The 20,459-nt window shown below is 41.1% G+C and overlaps 1 protein-coding gene across 1 annotated transcript; it reads left to right on the top strand.

Moving 5' to 3' along the window:
* Nucleotides 1-250: 250 nt before the first annotated feature.
* Nucleotides 251-14,324, top strand: fah (fumarylacetoacetate hydrolase (fumarylacetoacetase)). Its single transcript, XM_086107062.1, has 14 exons — nucleotides 251-809; nucleotides 986-1,096; nucleotides 1,533-1,654; nucleotides 2,840-2,889; nucleotides 3,935-4,025; nucleotides 5,297-5,394; nucleotides 6,327-6,379; nucleotides 6,513-6,612; nucleotides 7,731-7,861; nucleotides 10,408-10,483; nucleotides 12,115-12,161; nucleotides 12,491-12,592; nucleotides 13,499-13,616; nucleotides 13,925-14,324. Exons 1-14 carry the CDS (start codon nucleotides 729-731, stop codon nucleotides 13,999-14,001), a joined length of 1,257 nt encoding a protein of 418 aa, XP_085963188.1. The 5' UTR covers nucleotides 251-728; the 3' UTR covers nucleotides 14,002-14,324.
* The last annotated feature ends 6,135 nt before the right edge of the window (nucleotides 14,325-20,459 follow it).

The raw sequence follows: 20,459 nt of genomic DNA, 5'->3' as shown, positions 1-20,459 counted from the left end.
GGAAAAGTACAATCAAAAGCAATTATTCAGTTTAATGGCTTTGTCAATCTGAAAATACACATCTCCAAGAAGCAAATTAATGAGCCATCCTCACCTGTTGCTTCGCTCTGCCACATCAAATATGGCGGCAATGTCGGCGTACCATATTGTGCTCAAAGCAACTTTGCGTAAGGTATGCACTGCAATGACGCATGACTCATACGTCAGCAGCAACGAGGAAGTGATATTCGAAATGCTTTCAGAAGTGAACGTTACAATTCAGGACGAGGAGATTGCATAGCAGCGTACTGCTGTTGCAACGTTATCTTTAGCTTTAACATTTTCCATCTAACCATCATTAAAATCAAACGCCTTTGAAAACAAATCAGTAAACATAAAATAGTTTCTTTCTCTTTCAACCGCAACAATACATTAAACACATGGACGTGTATTTTAATTTACACTTAAACATAGTGGAAAATTATTCATGCACAACCTTTACATTATATATTTATCTTGACATATATTACTTGAATGTGAATGGGAAGAAGTGCTTAGTCATCCCCCAAACTGGTTTAAATTAATGTATGAGTGCCCAAAGTTAGGGTGGATCCAATTGACTGCCTGTGATTGGATGTGCCGTCGCAGGCGGGTCTGTCCAAAGGCTGCAACATCTGCAAACTCTCACAGATGTTGTCCACTCAAAAACTCACCTAGGTTTACCTTGGAACACGACCTCTGGAGAGAAAATGTCTTTTGTGAACGTAGATCCAGCATCTGATTTCTCTTTCCACAACCTACCGTATGGCGTATTCTCCACATTGGACAATGTAAGTGCTTTTGGTTTTTGTTCTGTGAACTGTCATTTAACAAGAAAGGACCAGGTATGGTTTTCATCACAGTATTTTCTTTCTTGCCTGATTACTTTTAGTTGGAGAAGCATGCTAAAATGTGAATGAACCCTCAAGGAATCAAATAAATAATTCGAAAATTCTGATGTCCTCAGCCCAAACGTCGCATTGGGGTCGCCATTGGAGACCAGATTCTGGACCTGAGTGTGATACTCTCACTGTTTCAAGGACCCGTGATGGCCAAACATCAGGATGTCTTTCAACAGGTAGTAGTTGTTTTGCATTGTGAGAGATTGTATATTCCTCAATAAGGCTCTCGGATTTGCCAGAGGATTACTGGTGTCAAGTTGAATCAGTATTACTCTTACTTTTAAAAGTTTAACAATGACATGATCCACATTTTTCAAAAACAATGTTGAGTTGGGAACGAGTACGTATAATTACCAGTGCTATCCTATAGAGTGTGTCATAGGGCAGACTGACACGTGCTGCTGTGTCTACAAGGTACCGCAGTTGCATCATAATCTTTCTTTAATCCGTTCTAAAACCCCGGCATGGGTTCCACCTCACAATTGTTGTAAGGCAGAATATTTATCATACACCGTGACATTAATCAATGATACATACGACTTGTCCAGTCATACATGCCTTTACATAATGTTGTGTGTTACCATTTCTATGATATTGTGTTCCATATGTCAGCCTACATTAAATGCTTTCATGGGTCTGGGATATGAAGCATGGAAGGAGACCAGAAGAACTTTGCAGTTTTTGCTCTCAGCCAATGAGAGCACTCTAAGAGATGACTGCACTCTCCGCAGTAGGTGAGTGTGTGTAGTTAATCATTTTCACCAAGCTACTGCTTTGTATGTTTGCATTATGGTCACATTCTATCAGTGAAGTCACACAAGGTGTTTTTAGCGTGGAAAATGTATCACTCATAATTGTGCCAAACTCAAGTTCCATCTTCAGGTGCAGGACTGTGATTCAAGGCATTAGTAGTAGTAAAATCGACTCCTAAACAAGTCGGCGTGTCCATCAAGCAGGGAGGAGTCCGCTCCAAAATTTTCTTGACAATAACATGTTCCCTTCGTGCCCACTAGACTAAAAACTGTTTTCTGATTTATATTGCATTTGAGGAATATGAATTAGGCAGCAAAACCCATCCGTTTTCATCCACCAGTCATTTTGACACTTGCTATCGACTGAAAATTACGTCACGGTTGCACAGCAATGACCAATCACGGCTCAGTTTGCAAATGTCACATGACCAAACCCAGAAAAACGTGAGCCGTGATTGGTTGTTACCTGAGCCCTGAGCAACTGTGATGTCATGATACCATGTTACAAATTATTGTTTGTAGATTCTTGAATTATTTTATCAGAAAAATTTAAATTAAAAAAAAAAATCACAAACTCATTGGTAATGCTGATTTTAAGGTCGACCCGATTTAGTTTCCGGACACTCCTTTGTTGAGCTTCTATTTGTGCCTGTCTTGTGCCACTTGTTCATTTGCTTGCCTTCTACATGCCATCAGCTTTTTCCTTCAACTTGTTTTTTGCCCAAATGGCTGTCTCGTGATTGATCATTGTGTATTTAATCTCCAGTTTTCATTTTGTCCCTGTCAGGTCTGCATCAACCAGTTTGTTGAATTGGATATTTGTTGTTTTTACTGGTCACTTTGAGTACCCTGTATGTGGCTTCACTGTTTTTTATCAGTTTTATTTATTTTTTCTTTGCATACTCTCATTAGCAACAGTTTTCCATGACATTTTGTATTTTGGAATTTTCCTGACTACACTTGTTGCTGCTTAATCGACATTTCCCGTCCCCTCTTTGTCTGGCACAGTAAATGCAAAGAGAAGTTTCAAGTGTAATCCTTTCACATCCATTAATTAGTTTTTTTCGTCATTTGTGTTTCCTACAAATTTGAAAATATTTACTTTGTTTTTGCTCATTTTATTCCACTCTGGTTTTCCTCTCACTTGTTTTTCTTTTGTGTCTGCAGAGCTTTTGTCCCACAGAGCGCAGCCAAAATGCATCTTCCCGCAGATATCGGTCAGTCCACACTCAAATGCACAAAACTAACACTGTCACACACACAAAAAAATGTTCTATTTGGAGAAATGAGAAATTGTCTTTGTGAATTATTGATTTTTCATAATTTACGACAGTTCCCAGTTGTCCTAATAAAATGTGTCCAATCACAGAGTTACCTGTCATTCTTTCTATGGAAATTTATCATCCAAAGAGATGTTGATGAGATTGAAGGTGAATATTAGTAACGAGATGGCAAAAAGTGTGTAGATCTAACATGTCATGAGCCAAAGGATCAGACCTTAGGTCAAACATGATGATGATGATAATTACCGGTACTGTGTAATGACAGAGCTGCCAAAGTGACAAGGCTGTTAAAGATGTTATGAGGAGCTCATGCATGAACACTCTTAGTACTAGGTTGCAGTGTTTCATTCTAATGTGACAGGAAAGGACTATTCCCATCCGGTTTACACGAGTAGAAATAACAAAGATAATTTGTGCTTTAAATGTTACATTTTATAGCAGCATTGACTTTTAAAATTTGACAGAAGGGCCAGGTCAGCACGAGCTATGGTACATTAAAAAAAACTGCATTTGTTGACAGTCCATATCAAACATCAACAGAACAAAAGCATGAAAGTACGGTATTAATATACTTTTTTAAATGACAACAGTGTTGTTGATTACCTCTTTTAGCCTGTGCATCGCTGCAGATGGGTTGTGATCAGACCAGTAGAAGTAGAGCGATACAGAGGTCCTAGGTGGTCGAAAAGATCCCCCCCCCCCCGTGTTCTGCAACTTCAAATCAATGCGCCACCTGGCGGTGAAATGCCTGTCAATACAAGTCCAATTGAAATGAATGCAATCATTCACATCGAACCTTAATTGTGGACCAACCTTCGGCGGGCCGGATTAAAAAGACCAAGGGGCCGGATTCGGCCCGCGGGTCGTAGTTTGCCCACCTCTGTTTTATAGCCTGTTCATAAGTACATGTTGCAGGTGATTTCTTTGACTTTGTGTCATCGTTTGAAATATTTTTATGTGTGTGCGTCTTTCAATACAGGTGATTACACCGACTTCTATTCATCCAGGGATCATGCAACTAACGTTGGCACCATGTTTCGGGGAAAAGAAAATGCTCTCATGCCAAACTGGTAAACTAATATCAACACAACATCTGCAGGCAATTGCTGGTGGAGAGAGAGGAGTGCGTGAAACCAACTGCCCGGCACTCTTTGCATCACTGATATGCACTGTAGAGGAACAGTTGAACATTATTTTATTGATGAAGATGATGCTCATATTCTAGCACAGTAGTGTGCTGTGTAACCATTCCTTTTCGTATTTTAGAAGCAATGTCCCTCAAATGAGCAGCAAGGTGGTCGACTGGTTAGCTGGTCGGCCTTACAGTGCAGAGGTGCAGGATTTGATTCCAGCTCCTGCCTCCCTGTGTGGAGTTTGCATGTCCTCCCCGTGCCTGCGTGGGTTTTCTCCGGGTACTCTGGTTTCCTCCTACATTCTAAAAACATGCACGGCAGGCTGATTGAACACTCTAAATCAGGGGTGCCCAAACATTTTGGACCGAAGATCTACTTTTCGATCAACTAACCTCCCGGGATCTATTCTTACCGGCACGCACGCGCACACACACACACAGGCACGCCATGATGAGAAACAGCCTGAAACTGAGGCATGCGATGCACTTTTGCAGCCTGTTAACTATCGTAGCTCACACGTACCGTTTTAAAGTGCTTCCCTGGGCCCTCCTAGATTCCTATTCTTTGCCCGTGCCCCCGGTGAATTGTACACGAAGCAAACTCTTTAATGAGAATAATGACGATAATAGATAGAGCGCAACAGCTCTGATCACAAGCTGCAATTGCAGACTGCTGAGCGTTAACAACTTCCGGTGACGTAACCACGTGCCGCCGTAAATTCAAGATTTACCTGCTTTATTTTATTTTTTACATATTTTTTTGTGAAAATGAGACTTTGTGAAAATGAGACTGATAGGATGATTAGGGTGCAGCGTACATTAAAACAAAAAATATATTTCTAACATGTACAAAGACACCCAGTTGTTTGTTTTTTTTTTTCTCCTTGACACTCCTCGGATCTACTTGGGACCTATCTTAGATCTACCGGTAGATCAGGATCGACGTAATGGGCACCCCTGCTCTAAATTGTCCATAGGTGTGATTGTGAGCGTAAATGGTTGTTTGTCTCTGTGTGCCCTGCGATTGGCTGGCAACCAGTTCAGGGTGCACCATGCAGACTGCCCGAACACAGCTGGGATAGGCTCCAACTTGCCCGTGTCCCTCATGAGGATTCGAAGATGGATGGATGGCTGTCCCTCAGATCATTATCACATCGAAAAAATTGTTAGAGCAACTTGATCTCTTACTTGGCCTATTATTTTGTGCAGGTTGAGGCTTCCCGTGGGATATCATGGTAGAGCATCATCAGTGGTTGTTTCTGGTACCCCTATTCGTCGGCCCATGGGCCAGATGAGACCCGATCAGAGTAAGTTCAAAGTGGCACAGCTTGAAATTCATTATGCTGACTCCCCTGATGGATGTTGACCAAATGTTCTGGTGAATGAAGCACTTACACATTCATGTCCAACATTGTAAGTTTGTGTAGTCGCATATTTGGATTGAATTTATCTTGGGGAAAAAAAAGCCTTCAAGTGGTATTATATGATTAAATTATCACATTAATAAAATAAATGGGCAGCACGGTGGTGGACTGGTTAGCACATCCACCTCACAGTGCAGAGGTCATGGGTTCAAATTCTCCGTTCCGGCCTTCCCGTGTGGCGTTTTGCATGTTCTCCCTGTGCCTGCGTGGATTTTCTCTGGGTACTCCGGTTTCCTTCCACATTCCAAAAACATGAATGGAAGGTTGCTTGAATGCTCTAAATTGTCCCTCTCAATTGTGACTGAAAGTGAATGGTTGTTTGTTCCTAAAGACAGCTGGGAGAGGCTCCAGCATACCCATGACCCTCGTGAGGAAAAACGGATTCGAAAATGGATGGATGGGTAACATAACTGCCTGACTAATTGTTTTGGTTTTTTTGCCAGTCAGATTTTTGCTGGAATTGACTCTCCATAGTCTAATGCCGATGTTGCAAAAATCTCCAAAAAACATTAAGATTTCCTGCAAAAATCTGACTTTGGCAAAAAAATGAATTGGGCAATTATGTTATTAGCATGAGAAAATTATACAGATCCAAATCCAATGCAGTGACGACATCGAGTTAAATATAAATAAAAACAGAATATTCTGTTTTGTTTTGTTTTTTATTTATGTTTTACACAATGTCCCCACTTCATTGGAATTGGTACACATTGCAGTACATTATCCAAAGGAGAAATGTTTTAAAACACAGAACAGTAAGTAAAAGTAATCATAAATGACTGACATTACCCCAATGTTTCCTTCCTTTGTTTCAGCAAAACCTCCTGTCTTTGGCCCATCAAAGCAATTGGACATCGAGTTGGAGATGGTGATTATCGCTCTCTCTCATCTTATCACGTGCATGCTTGTCAATCTATTGTGAAAGAAAATATGTTAACAGCAGGTTCATTGAAATTTCTTTTGATGTCTTTTAAGATATATGTGTTTTATGCTGTGTGTAGGCGTTCTTTGTTGGAGGGGGCAATTTGCTTGGGGAGCCAATCCCCATTGAGAAAGCCCATGAACACATCTTTGGCATGGTACTCATGAACGACTGGAGTGGTAAGAACATCTGTTCAATCATCACTTGTCCAACGTTAACCCTTTTAGAGACAGCGGTTACTGCAGTGGACAGCTTATCATTTTATCAGGTTACAGGGTGCATGAAATTGCATTTAGCTTTAAAATTGACCTTCATTTGTCCATATAAACAATTTTGCAATTTTAAAACATAAACAGGCAATTATGAAATGTATTTTACAGCCCCTATTTAGATGTAATAAAAGTCACAATTTATTCATTTTAAGTGTAATGCAGGTTGTCATGGAAAAAAATTGAAAGGCAGGGAGAAAAAAGAGAGAGAGAGTGTATCAGCAAGACCGTCCAAATGGACAACATTAATTTGCAGTGACATTTTACTTAAAAGCACCACTTGTACCTTCCTTTACTCCTGCATTATAGATTAATGCAGTCCCTTCATATTAAGTCAGATTGACATAGATGAAGATTAAATGGTAAAGTCAACTCTCATCAATTCATGTTCCACGTCTCTAAGGAATTATGATTTTGCTGTTCTCCCCATGTTTTCCCCATGCCTGCGTGGGTTTTCTCTGGGCACTTTGGTTTCCTCCCACATTCCAAAAACACAAATGGCACGTTAATTCTAAATTGTCCCTAGGTGGAAGTGTAGGAGCGAATGGTTGTTCGTCTATATGTGTCCTGGGATTGGTTGGCAACCAATTCAGGGTGTGCCCTTCATGCTGCCCAAAAACAGCTGAGAAAGGCTCCAGCACCCCCCAAAACCCTTTTGAGGATAAACAGATCAGAAAACAGATGGATGGAAATTAATAAGCAGACTCACTCCCCTGTATGATAAGGCAGTAAAGTTCACTCGATCTGTATTTGCAAAGCTTTTCGAGGTGTTGAATGAAACTGTCGTGCCTGTGTGTGTATGTATGCAAACATCAGACACGTAAATCAAAGTCACCCCTTTTATTTTATGGGTCGCCCACATCAGGCAGCCATGGTGGCTCACACATGACAGGTCTATGTGCACACACTTTCTATTTATCACCACACTGCCATGCGATTTACATACAACAGCAGTCGGAAGAACACAACATTCTGGATGTAGGGACAAAAGACTATCAACACTTATGCTCATGTTTCATCTCTTTCAGCTCGGGACATCCAAGCTTGGGAGTATGTTCCTTTGGGTCCATTCCTGGGGAAGAACTTTGGAACAACCATCTCACCTTGGGTGGTCCCTATGGAGGCCTTGTTACCCTTTGCGGAGCCCAATCCCATTCAGGTCATGACCATAGATGCAAACACTACAGGCTCAATATTCATAGCCAGTGTAAATTTGGCGCATTGTGCGGACTAACTGTGCAAATGTACGGGCTACATCAAGTGTCGGTATTTTCGTAAATGCATGCAGCTTTTTTTGCGCCATTGTGGCCGTGGAAACATCCAACTTGCTTTGCAGCCAACCGAAGGAGTGCCTTTAAATTCAATGTATGAGAGTCACACTGTCCTTGGTATGGCCCAAACAGAAACTGATTTTCTGGAGTCCACGCAGGACATACTTTGCCAAGTGTGTTTGTAACCAACTGCAAGCACACCTCTATGGACAAATGATGTAAATTTGATCACGCGATGACAGATTACCACTGTAAATTGGGCACTTGAAAACTGCCTTCCACCTAATGGGTCATGCCCGTGTGTAATAGCTGTGCCACGGCCAGGGGAGTGATTGAGAAACTATAATAATTATAATGCGTTCACTTAATTTCTACAATGTTTCTGAATGTTCGATGTTGTTATTATGATGTATACGATGACATTCATCATACATGTCCACAGAACTTAGAGCATGTCTGCCTTCACTCACGTTCACCAAAATTGCATTATACTCCCTGCGCCAATAGTTCGATGAGGTTCCGGCAGGCGTAACGATTAGTCTACTTTCAACAACCAAATTTTTAGGTGCACCGGACACTTCTCAAAGGAAATGCCTTCAGTATGCCAAATGCCCAGCATGGTGAGAGAGAAAAACCAAATTTCCAAACGAGCACATCGGGGCTTGCATCAGCATGAAAATCAGGATATGCCCGTTTTTACGCTTGAGCGCAGCTGCACTGTCTATGAATGTAGAGTCCAAAGAGAAGAGCAGCGGTTCTAAAACTGAACCCCGTGGAACTTCATAAGACATTGGAGACAAGCGGGATTCAGAACTTGCAAGGATCACTCACGCGGTTTCTGACAACTAACAGCTGTTGATAAAAGTTAACAGGGAAAAAAACATACAACTACCTCTTGCAATATCAATGAAACAATATCAGTGGGAAAAAATGGAAACACGCTCACTTTTTCTGAAATGCATACACGAGTGAAGAGTAAGATGCATCGATAGGCTGGTAAAAAAGTGACAATTCTATTCATAAAATGCACATCTGGGATTTTCCATATGTTCAGTGAGTGTAAACACAGCGCTATTTGGACAGGTCTCTTGAAACGTGAAATTGGATGGACAGTTAAAAAATACCTGATAGAGGCTTTAGTTCCAAATTGGATCTGCATTCTACCTGTACATCCATCCTCAAGAATGTAAAACTCAGTCATTTCTCCTTTTAAAATTTGATTTGATTTGATAGGTCAACCTGCAGCAGGGGTGCTTTACCTAATTGTCTGTCTCTATATACCAGTGGTCCCCAAACTTTTTCCTGTGAGGGCCACATAACTTTTCGCTTCTCTGATGGGGGGGCCGGGGTCAGTTTGTAACAGCAAAAGTGTGACTGCAAGAGTACCTAGACGTAAAAATGTATTGTTTCCCAGAAACGTAGTAGAAAAGTATTAAAGAAGTCTTTCTTCTCGGGACACACCACCTCCGCGACAGCATTCATGCATTTCTTGACAAACTCTCCTTACCGCTGCTTGCTATCAGTTGAGCAAACCGCAAGCTAGCCCGAACAGATGGCTGGTTCAGCTGAGCTTGGCGTACAAATGTATTTTGCTGAGCTAACGTTCCTCTTTTTAGCGTTGACAGTTTGTCTGCTCTCATTTGCCCATGCAAAAAATCGTACTTGTTGTTGTGACGGGATTCATAGTGTCTCCGCAGATTGTATTCTTTGAATACCGCCGCCGACAGATGAGACAATCTTTTCTTTGCATTGAAAAAAAAAAAATTGTTTCTCCATTTTGGGTTAAATTCCCTGTATTCTGAATAATTTTTTTTCTCTTACCTCACCTTTTCGCCATGATTACGTTCTCTTTGAGAGGGACGGGTTTAGGATTTTTTTTCCTGGGGTTGCCAGATAACGGCACAGACCGCAGAAGGATGGAACAAATGTCACGTTATACTGTATGTGTTTATGAAATTGTTACTAGCTAATAGTTAATCATGAAAATAGATCATAACTGAGGAATATTTTATTGCAAAAGCCAAATTTTATGATAAAATACAAATATACATAGATGAAAAATAAATCAAAAGACTCTCTGGTATTGTTCAGGGGGGCCGGACCAAATGTGGAAGCGGGCCGTAGTTTGGTGACCACTGCTATATACTCTATGCCCTGTGACTGGCTGGCGGCCAGTTCAGAGGGTAATGCGCCTTTTGCCCAAAAGTCAGCTGGGACAGGCTCCAGCAACCTCCGCGACCTTCTTCAGGATATGCGGTGTTGAACATGAATGAATGGATGGATGATGTGACATTTCGGTGCAGTTTGGATGTTTTCATTGCGTTGTACCGGCATTTATTTAATTATTTAATAGAATGACGATATTTATGCATGACATGTAATTAAGTTTCTGTGCATTCCCCATGCCCTCCCCCACCCAAAATCCTTTTTACAGGATCCACAGCCACTCCCCTACCTCCAACATGAAGATGCATACACGTTCAACATCAATCTATTTGTATCACTAAAAGGTATGGACGAAACAAAGTTTGTTTCATATGTGGTATGTGTGAATCTAAACTTGAGTCAGTTTACTGACTCAAGTTTAGATTCACACAATCAGAATCACAACAGAATCACAACAATCACACAATCAGAATCAGAATCGGAATCATCTTTATTTGCCGAGTATGTAAAACACACAAGGAATTTGTCTCCGGTACTATAGGCTACACTAGTATTGAAATAACAAGCAACTACAATAAACTAGGACATGGCATATAATATATTATATATATATAATATATATTATATATAATATATATATGTATAATATTAATAATAATTAAATGATGTGGAAAACAACTGTAAATAGCACTGCGATTTATCCATTCTGTATTTATATTGCACTTAATTGAACGGTGTTTGTTTGTTTTTTTTCTTCTTTCTTCTTTCTGCCTACATTCTTGCTGCTGGAGGCTGTAAATTTCCCCAGTGTGGGACAAGTAAAGGATATCTTATCTTATCTTATAAGTATTGAAAGACTTTCCGTAATGTAAGCGTACCATTGTGCAGTGGTACCACCCAATGACAGTTGTGTGACAATATGGAGAGGCATTGAGCAGAGATAAAGTAGTGCGGAACATACAATACCAAAACCACTGTGCAATTGGTGCAAATAATCGTTGCACCATTTTTAAGTGACCAGTAGTAGTCATTGTGATACAACTTTAACTGTGCAATTATGTATAAAGCCCTTGAAGTGCTTTGAAGAGTCTAGTACTGTGGTACATTGATCAACAACAATTGTTCAAGTATGTACAGAGCTGGAGCTACAATGATCAGTGTGGTAATACTGTCCCACATGCAAAAATGCAAAATGACACTGTAGTGTGTCAAACGGTGTTTGTTTGTTTTTTTCTTCTTTCTTCTTTCTGCCTACATTCTTGCTGCTGGAGGCTGTAAATCTCCCCAGTGTGGGACAAATAAAGGATATCTAATCTTAGATCTTAGATTTGAGTAAACTGTTTAGGGAGTTAATGGCGAGAATGAAGAAGCTAACTCATTCACTCCCAAAGACATATCTATGTCTTTTCACACTCCACACGTTCAACCCCAGATACTTTCAATTTTTCCGAGACTTAGGGTAAAAAAAAAAAAAAGGGGGGGTCTAGAATTGGCTGGTACTGAATGAGTTTTAAATGTCTGCTGATTTTGGTGCACATGATTCGAGAGCACCTACCTGAGGGGAGTACCGGTAATTGGAAGAGGTGGTGTGTGTGGGGGGTTGGTAGGATTTTCCATGCCCTTGTCTTGGTTCTTGCGGTGTACAGGTCCTCGAGGGTGCATCGGGCGGTACAAAAGATTTGGCAGTGCATCCTAGAGTACAGTAGTGCAGAGTTGTCTAATGTGTTGAATCTCATGTAGCTAAATGAGGTAAGTAAATTATTAGTGTGTATATGATGGAGTGTAAAGCCACCCCACTGCAAATTGCAAACCTAAGATAACATATTGTTCATTGACTACTTTTCTAATTGTCTCAATCGAAATTGAGCATTATTAAAGCGAAAGTTTATGGTATCGAAAATATATTGTATGTCATTGAATTGTGCATGTTGTGACTGGTAGGTTTATTTTGTGTTATGATTGTATTCTCCTTCAGGGCAGCTAATGAAAGAATCTTCTAACATCTGCAGTTCAAACTTCAAGGTAATAATCTGTATCTGAAACTAACTTTAAATATTAGATACTTACAAGTGGCACATGACAAACCCTTCCTCCACATTTTTTGTCAAAATTTAAATGAGTACAGTAGTAGCAATTACATTGAGTATGTAATAATTAAAAAAGTAATATATTATTTTATCTTTCACAAACCATTGCCTAAACTTGGCCTGTCTCTTGCATTCCATTACAGTTCTGTCAGATGCTACACTTCACACACATACATCATGATAGTGCTGATTTCAGTGGCAGGCAGTCGAGAGCGTCTGCTACTTGTGCTTTGACTTCACTGCTTCTCTCGTCCATGTCTTTAGTACATGTACTGGACAATGAAGCAGCAGCTCGCTCATCACACAATCAATGGCTGCAACATCAGACCTGGAGACCTGCTGGCTTCTGGTACCATTAGTGGACCTGTGAGTGTCTGACGACACACTATAAACTATACATTTCCTAAATATACCTGTGCATTCCGTAACAGAGTATATTGAATATTAGTCACTCTGTGAGGCTAAACCTTTTCTGTCTTAAGTTCTACAATTCGTTTTTTTATTTAGCTTTTTCTCCAATGTCCAGTTTTTGAATAAGAAAGCATACACAACAACCAATGTTTCGATATAATCTTATTAGTCAATTCATTGGAAAAAAAAACCCAACTGATTTATCAATTCGTGTAGTTGTAGCTCTAAAAGTGGACATTTTACACCGAATTCACGTGATCGGTATTCCTAACGTTATCCGCTGATCAGACGTATGGATAATCTGTATCAGCAGTTTAAAAATCTGTTTGGAGCACACACGCACACACACATGGGTCATTTTCATATAATTTGAAAAATTACCAATTGAATTACTGACAACTGGTATCATTCAAACGAAAATAATTGTTCAAGATTTTTTTTTTGTTTTCACGAATGGACCAAGTACCTTTTGAAGAGCTTATTCTTTCATAAATAAAATCTGAATCTGAAATAACTCAGCCATGATCCTGTAGCTCCTATCTCACTCAGCGTTGAAACATGTTCAGGTTCAAAATTTCCTGGCGACAAGAAAAAATTGTGATCATTAAAAGTGTCGACGAATGTCTTTGCGACTGATTGCGACCTAAACGAACCCTGACAAGACATCAACATTCACTATTTTTGCAAACACTCTCAAACCTTCACCGCTCAGTGGGGTTTAAAGAGAAGACGTGGGATAGAATGAATGAATGTATAGTGTCCTATTGGCATTGTACAATTGTAGATCAGCGTTTGCTTTTGAAACACATTTGTGGTATCCATTTCATATACAGCACATGTGCATCATCTGTCTCCCAAAAGGATCCAAAGAGTTTCGGCTCCATGCTGGAACTATCATGGAGAGGATCCAAGAGTATTGACCTTCGTGGTGGAGAAACCAGAACCTTCCTCCAGGATGGGGATGAAGTCACCATTACAGGTTAGTCGTAAAAATCAGCCTACTGCTTAAGAAACAACAACTAAATGGACACACGAGCACATTGTTTAAAATAAAATAATTTGATTTGGTCAACCATAGCCTGTTCTGAGATCAAGAAGTCTTTAAAGAACCCTTAATTAAACCCACATATATTAGTTAATGTATTTTGAATTCACTGAATGACTAGCCATTCCCTATACTGTATGTAGGACATGATAATAACCGAGCCTTTATTGCAGCTGAACATGGAGTAGATAGAGGCAAACATGATGCAGCTTCATCATGTACATGGATTTTTCTTTGTCCAGGTCACTGCGAAAGAGATGGTTACCGGGTGGGCTTTGGCTCCTGCACTGGGGTCGTCCTCTCTGCCTTGCAACACTGAAACCAGCAGAATGTTTTGTGTGAGCGGGAACGTGTTCCTTTGTGGAAAATTAATATTCAGCACGCACATGCATACATACACAATATGACACACTCTATTTCACATCCTGCTCAATTGAAGTGATATGCGCCTTAATTAATTATTCATGCATTTCTCAGAGCTCCAAAGACAGATAGTGACCTTGTTACTGGAATCCTCTGCAATATCCGTCAGAGGGCTTGTTTCACATCATGTCTTGTGTTACTGCTGTACCAGAATCAGTATTATTGATATTTGCAGCCTGGTATTTCTGGATTAATAATAAAAGGCTGAATACATTTTTATTGATTGTTTTTTGCTTTTTTTTTTTTTTGTTCTAGAGTGTGTCATATGACCATTAGATTTGAAGAGCTGATAGAACTGCAGCGTATTCACAGTGTTGTATTCAAAATACAACACTGTGAAGACCGCACACTTGACTGGATTCATTCCTGAAGCAATGCCCCAGCTCCATTTACACGCAGCTCGAACGCTGGTCGTTTTGTAGCACATACCTGTGTGTGCAGCTCTTCTATGTGATGAAGGTGAACAAAACGTCACAGAGGAGTCGCCTCGCAGATGACCCCCTGTAGTCTATCTCGAGTCCCAACAACAGACCCGTAGGCCAGACAAAAATTTACTTATTCCAAGAAAAGATGTGAAGCAGGGTTTGTTGTCACGTTGCAATGATCTTCTCCACCAGAGGGCGCCACTAAAAAGTAGAAGACGAGTTTACCTGTGTAAGTTAATGTTATATTATTAGTTATTATAATTTAATTTTTGAGCATCATATTCTTTCATGTTAAGGTTCCCTAAATTATATTCTATTGTTTAATAATTGCTTAAAATGTTTTTATGTTGATAGCGTCTGATTGGCTCAAGAAAAGGAAAGCGGGAAGTGTTTTTGTTGTGGAGAAGAGTGTGTTCTCGATCGTGCTGCGTTGCAGACGTCCTTTTTGATAAAGCTGCGGGCAAAAGGAATCTATCTCTCCTTTTGCCGTTTCGTAAAGTATGAGCCATCCATTCAAAAAAACCACGAACCCCTCAACTTACACCTGCATATGGTCCGGGGGTGTGTCCTGTCTGAGAAGAAAATAGTACATAGTGATCTGAAATGACTGCAAATTAACCGTTTTGTATAGTGGTCCATAGTAAAAAAAAAAAGTTAACTATTAATTTTAAAAGAACCTCTTTCCAGATAAAAGTTCTAGCAGTGATACGAGTTGACTTGTTAGAGGAGAGATTAAGACATTTTGTCATACCTCAGAATGAAAACGGTCACTGTGTTTTTTTTGTTGCAAAACCCTGTGCGATATCTTACCCCGTATACTGACACAACTTACCTGATGGTGGGGGCGACACGTCACATGCTCACACCTTGCCCAACACACTCATAATACAAGCAGGAACCAATCTAAGTAAAAAAAGGCAACATTTACAATTGTAAAAAAAAAAATAAAATAGATTGGTGTGTCATTGTGCTTCTTCGAGATGCTTTGAATGAATGAGTCATTGAGCAGCAGGCTGTAAAATGGTGTTGGCCGTCAGTGACACTTGAACACTCTAACTAGCTGATAGGCAATGAATCACTGTAGGAGATAGAAGGAAACTATGAGACTGATGTTATAAAATGGGTTGATTTGGGTCTCAACTGATGTGTCATCTTTTCTACCGTAAAATACCCCAACGGCACTCATACCTTCAGAACAGAATGATTATTATGAATTGATTCGATTGTCAGCCACCTAGAAGAGGTAGAAAGTAGTTTTTCAAAATGTCTGACTTTATTTCAGAATTGAATACTTTGTGATCTTACAGTCAAATCTCATGTCAGCAAAGCAACTGTGCCGACGCAACATGATCTACTTTACACTTCAACATTCTGAAGCAGCCTCCCCCGGCCCCAATCCTTCCTGAGATGCACATCACTGACTGCTGGAGAGTCTATGTGCACCCATCACAGAGTAATTAGTCAGGCATCCTCCACTCTCCACGAGTCAAAAGGATTTGATTTGAACACGCTCCCCTCCCTCTCTTCTCTTAAGTGTCTTCAATTGATCTCATGAGTTCATTTGCTTCTTGGTGAAGGCTTTAAATCCGAACTGTGCTTATGAGGGAGCCATGCAGTGGCGGACCCTCAGGGCCAGCAAGGCCTTCTCTGCTGGCCTAGACATCCATCCATCCATTTTCCGAACCGCTTGATCCTCACTAGGGTCGCGGGGGGTGCTGGAGCCTATCCCAGCCGTCTTCGGGCAGTAGGCGGGGGACACCCTGAATCAGTTGCCAGCCAATCGCCGGGCACACAGAGACGAACAACCATCCACGCCCACACTCACACCTAGGGACAATTTAGAGCGTCCAATCAACCTGCCATGCATGTTTTTGGAATGTGGGAGGAAACCGGAGCACCCGGCGAAAACCCACGCAGGCCCGGGGAGAACATGCAAACTCCACACAGGGAGGCCGGAGCTGGAATCGAACCCGGTACCTCTGCACTGTGAAGCCGACGTGCTAACCACTGGACTACCAGGCCGCCCCTGGCCTAAACATTCATACAATAACATACATTCAATTCATGTCATTTTATTTTCTTAAATATGTAAACAAAATTATTCTCTGTATTCTTTACGTCATACTATTTCCACTTAGTCGAGTGGCTTTCAATGTTATTTTAAATAACATTGAAAGGTCTATAAACCAGTCAGCTCTACTGGTTTGTCAGTTTTCCCTTCATTTTTATACATTTGTTCAAGAAATAGGTAAAGTCCTGCTGTTTATTTCCTTGACATTCCCTGATTCCTACCTGCCAAATCTGGAGTTAAGGGTTGTGCTTTGTCTTCGTTTCCTCCTCAGTCTCACTGCAAGCATGATCCGGGTTGGCAACATGCTGCTATTATGGTAGTGTTTGCATGCCATTTTTTTAAAATTAGGGATTAATGTAGCATACCATTTCCAACAGATACGATGATATTTATAAGACATCAGCCAAACATATAATATTGAACCGTGGTTTGCATGTGATATTTTGTGTTGCCCTTCAGGTGTCTTGATGTTGCACTAACTTACCCGTATCTCTTCCAGCAGGCACCTTTGCAGCACTTTGTGATGGTTTGACAAAAAACAAAAACACAAGTTTGGCACATTTGGCCAAATTAACTCCATCCTTGCTCTTTTTATTGTCTGCTTTGGGTCTTTTATAGCAGTGCTTTACCTGTGGCTGTGATCAGCTTAAAATAGGAACCACTGAGTTTAATTTGTGACATATTTCCCTGAGTCAAGACCATGGCTAGAAATAGGATTTCATTTCACTCATCGGAGGATTACCTAGTATATTTATTTTCTTGACAGTAATAGCACGAAGTATTGTGTGCTAATATTTCTTCAGTGGAATCCTTGCAGTTTTTTGAGACCAGCCATCCTAACATTCTATGAAAAGGTCAAAATTGGGGGTTATTGGATTAACCTGCGTGGCAGGTTAATGGAACACTTTCAATTGTCCCTCGGTGTGAGTGTGAGCGCGGAGGGTTGTTCGTCTGTGTGTGCCCAGCGATTGGCTGGCAACCAGTTCAGGGTGTACCTCGCTTACTGCCCGATGTCAGCTGGGATAGGCTCCAGCATGCCTTGTGAGGATAAGCGGATCAGAAAATGGAGGGATGGATGGATGGATGAAATACTTTACATCAATGTAAAACAGCCCCATATGTACAGTAGATGGTACCAAGTTTTTTTTAATTTTTAAAACATAATGTGAGGACAAGCAGCTCTGATAATGGATGAATGGATGTTTGGCCTAACATTTTGGAGTTATTAGTACTGCGTCATTCCCAAGCAATGTGTTCAAACAAATCACTCTTTTGTGCGATTGTAAGGTCTGGAATTATTTGATGAAATGAATTGTTCCTTCTCAGTTCAGTTAAGCTTAGCTGGGAGTGTGCTGCCCGGGATTTGAACTGCCATGTTCTCTGATTTACTTGTGAACCTTTGCCCAATTATGCAGCCAGCATGCAGGCAGGGGGAGATCGTATTGAACGTGCCTCCTGTTGAGTGATGTGAAAAGACACAGATTCGAAGATTTAAAAGAAATGTAACTAAAGCGAGGACAAGCAACGCATAAAATGGATGATGAATAAGTCTGCAGCCTTCCAACAAGACACAGGTCTCGACCAAAAGATCTGTCCAGTAGCTGAACCCGAGGAGTCACATGGATATTCACAAGAGCGGCAAAACTGAAACCAGAAAGAAGTCAACACAGGAGGTGGACTGCGACAGCTATAGGTGAACGGTAGAAGGTTGAGCAGGAATCACGACAACTTGCAAATGGCAAGCGCTTGCGCTGTGAACTGAGCTGCTGTTTGCTTTGAATCTATCTTGTCCTTCCTATTTTCCAATATTTGGTAAACTCCGCAATGTAAAAGAAAGAGGACTCACATTGGCAGTGCAGTAATGTTCGTACATATATACCACTTCTGCAAATGACTGTGTACTACGGTCTGTGAAAGTACCAATGCTCGATACATGAACAGCGAATGTACGCCTCAAGACTGAATCGTGAACTGAATGACAAAGCAAGGATTCAAGGAATATTATTTACCAACATACATTTCCAAATGATTTGGCACACACGATGATAGCCGAAGATCCCAGATTAGCCCGGTGAGTCCAAAGACTTATAGAACCACAAAATAAGATAAAATAAATATGACAAAGCCACAAGGAGATGCCTTTTCACTGTTTGAACGTGTGCAAAGATGCAGTGCAGCAAAGGTGTGGATGCAGCTGAATGAATATCCAAGAGACTTGAAATGCAAATGATATTTACATGGTCATTTTGTAAAAAAGAGAACACAGTGTTCAAGTATAACGTGTTCAGCATGCAGGGACGAAGAGTCATTCGGCTGGGGTCTGATGTCAGTGCTACAGAGCAGTGTCTTGAGTTTAACAGTGTAACAATTTGCGGGAAGAAAAGCTGTTCCTCAGCCTGGTGGTATTGTTATGGATGTTCTGTAGCCTCCAGCATAAGGGGAGGGGATGAAAGAGGGTGTGTGCGAGATTGGCTGAGGCCTTGATGATGCAGAGAGCCCCTTTGTCTGCGCATCTTTTGGTGAAAATGTCTGTGGGTGTGGGGAGCCCCCACAATCTTCTGAGCCATCTTCATTGTCCTTTGAAAGAGCCTTCCTTACCATGCAGTAAGGAAGACCGGACTTTTCAGCCGTAGTCCAAGAGTGGACTAGAGGTAAATAAACAAATCGGAAGCCTTCAATGTTGGAATCTCAAGTACCTGATCTCTACATACGCCTCTGCAGTTCAGACAGCAGATTCTGAACCTCTTTTCTTCCCATTCTTCATTATCATCTCTAAAATTCTGCCTTTCTGCTTAGCAATCTAGGATGACCCAAGAACAAATGTCTGAATATGAAAATGACTCTCACAGACACTGTTATATTCCCAAAAAAAAATCAAACCACAAAAGTACTGCTTAACCTTAACACATAGTCATGAACTATCCATCCATCCATCCATTTTCCGAACCGCTTGATCCCCACTAGGGTCGCGGGGGGTGCTGGAGCCTATCCCAGCTGTCTTTGGGCAGTAGGCGGGGGACACCCTGAATTGGTTGCCAGCCAATCGCAAGGCACACAGAGACGAACAACCATCCACGCCCACACTCATACCTAGGGACAATTTAGAGTGCCCAATCAGCCTGCCATGCATGTTTTTGGAATGTGGGAGGAAACCGGAGTACCCGGAGAAAACCCACGCAGGCCCGGGGAGAACATGCAAACTCCACACAGGGAGGCCGGAGCTGGAATTGAACCCGGTACCTCTGTAATGTGAAGCCGACGTGCTAACCACTGGACTACCGGGCCGCCCCTAGTCATGAACTAGCAAAAACATAAATATTGCTAGTGCAGGAAAAGAGAAAGTGACACAGAGAAAGCTTCTTACCTGTTCCCTTCTCATCTTCCACGGCTTCTGAAGTTCGGAACTCTGGTCTGGTCCTTATGCGGGAGAGGAAGGGAGGGGGAAATATTGAAGGACGGTAGCAAGTTAAGTCGAGAGGCTGTAAATGGGAAGTACAGATAGGAGGAAAGAGGACGATGGGTTGAAGAGCAATGGGAAAGAATCACTGTGAGCTACTGCATTTCCTCTCCGTGTACTGAAATCCAAACACTGCAGTGTACTCTTTGCTGTTCCTGCTCATTGCCTACAAGTAACACACAATGATATTGCATGATTTGTGTATGCAAACTGTGTATGTGTGTGGGCGGGGGTACATTTTGTATCTAGGAGTGTGTGTTTGTACTTAAACATTAACCCTGAAGTATTATGAAATCAAGAAGTACTATGCTTTTACATGGCCCTGCCAAATTAGTTGTCAAGGTTGAATAGGATGTTTTAAAGTTTAACTCTGCTTATTACACGGTCAAAGATTTTGTGTA

This window comes from Hippocampus guttulatus, chromosome 3 (genome assembly GCF_054856545.1).
Source record: "Hippocampus guttulatus isolate MCC_2025c chromosome 3, RoL_Hgut_1.0, whole genome shotgun sequence".
NCBI lineage: Eukaryota > Metazoa > Chordata > Actinopteri > Syngnathiformes > Syngnathidae > Hippocampus > Hippocampus guttulatus.
The sequence above is the reverse complement of the archived record's forward strand: the minus strand, read 5'-3'. Positions and strand labels throughout refer to the sequence as shown.

Excerpts from the sequence above, each read along its gene's own strand:
- fah (XM_086107062.1), top strand. The coding sequence starts at position 729 with ATGTCTTTTGTGAACGTAGATCCAGCATCTGATTTCTCTTTCCACAAC. Across the intron at positions 6,613-7,730 it reads ACTCATGAACGACTGGAGTG|CTCGGGACATCCAAGCTTGG; the intron begins GTAAGAACATCT and ends CATCTCTTTCAG. Across the intron at positions 7,862-10,407 it reads CGGAGCCCAATCCCATTCAG|GATCCACAGCCACTCCCCTA; the intron begins GTCATGACCATA and ends TCCTTTTTACAG.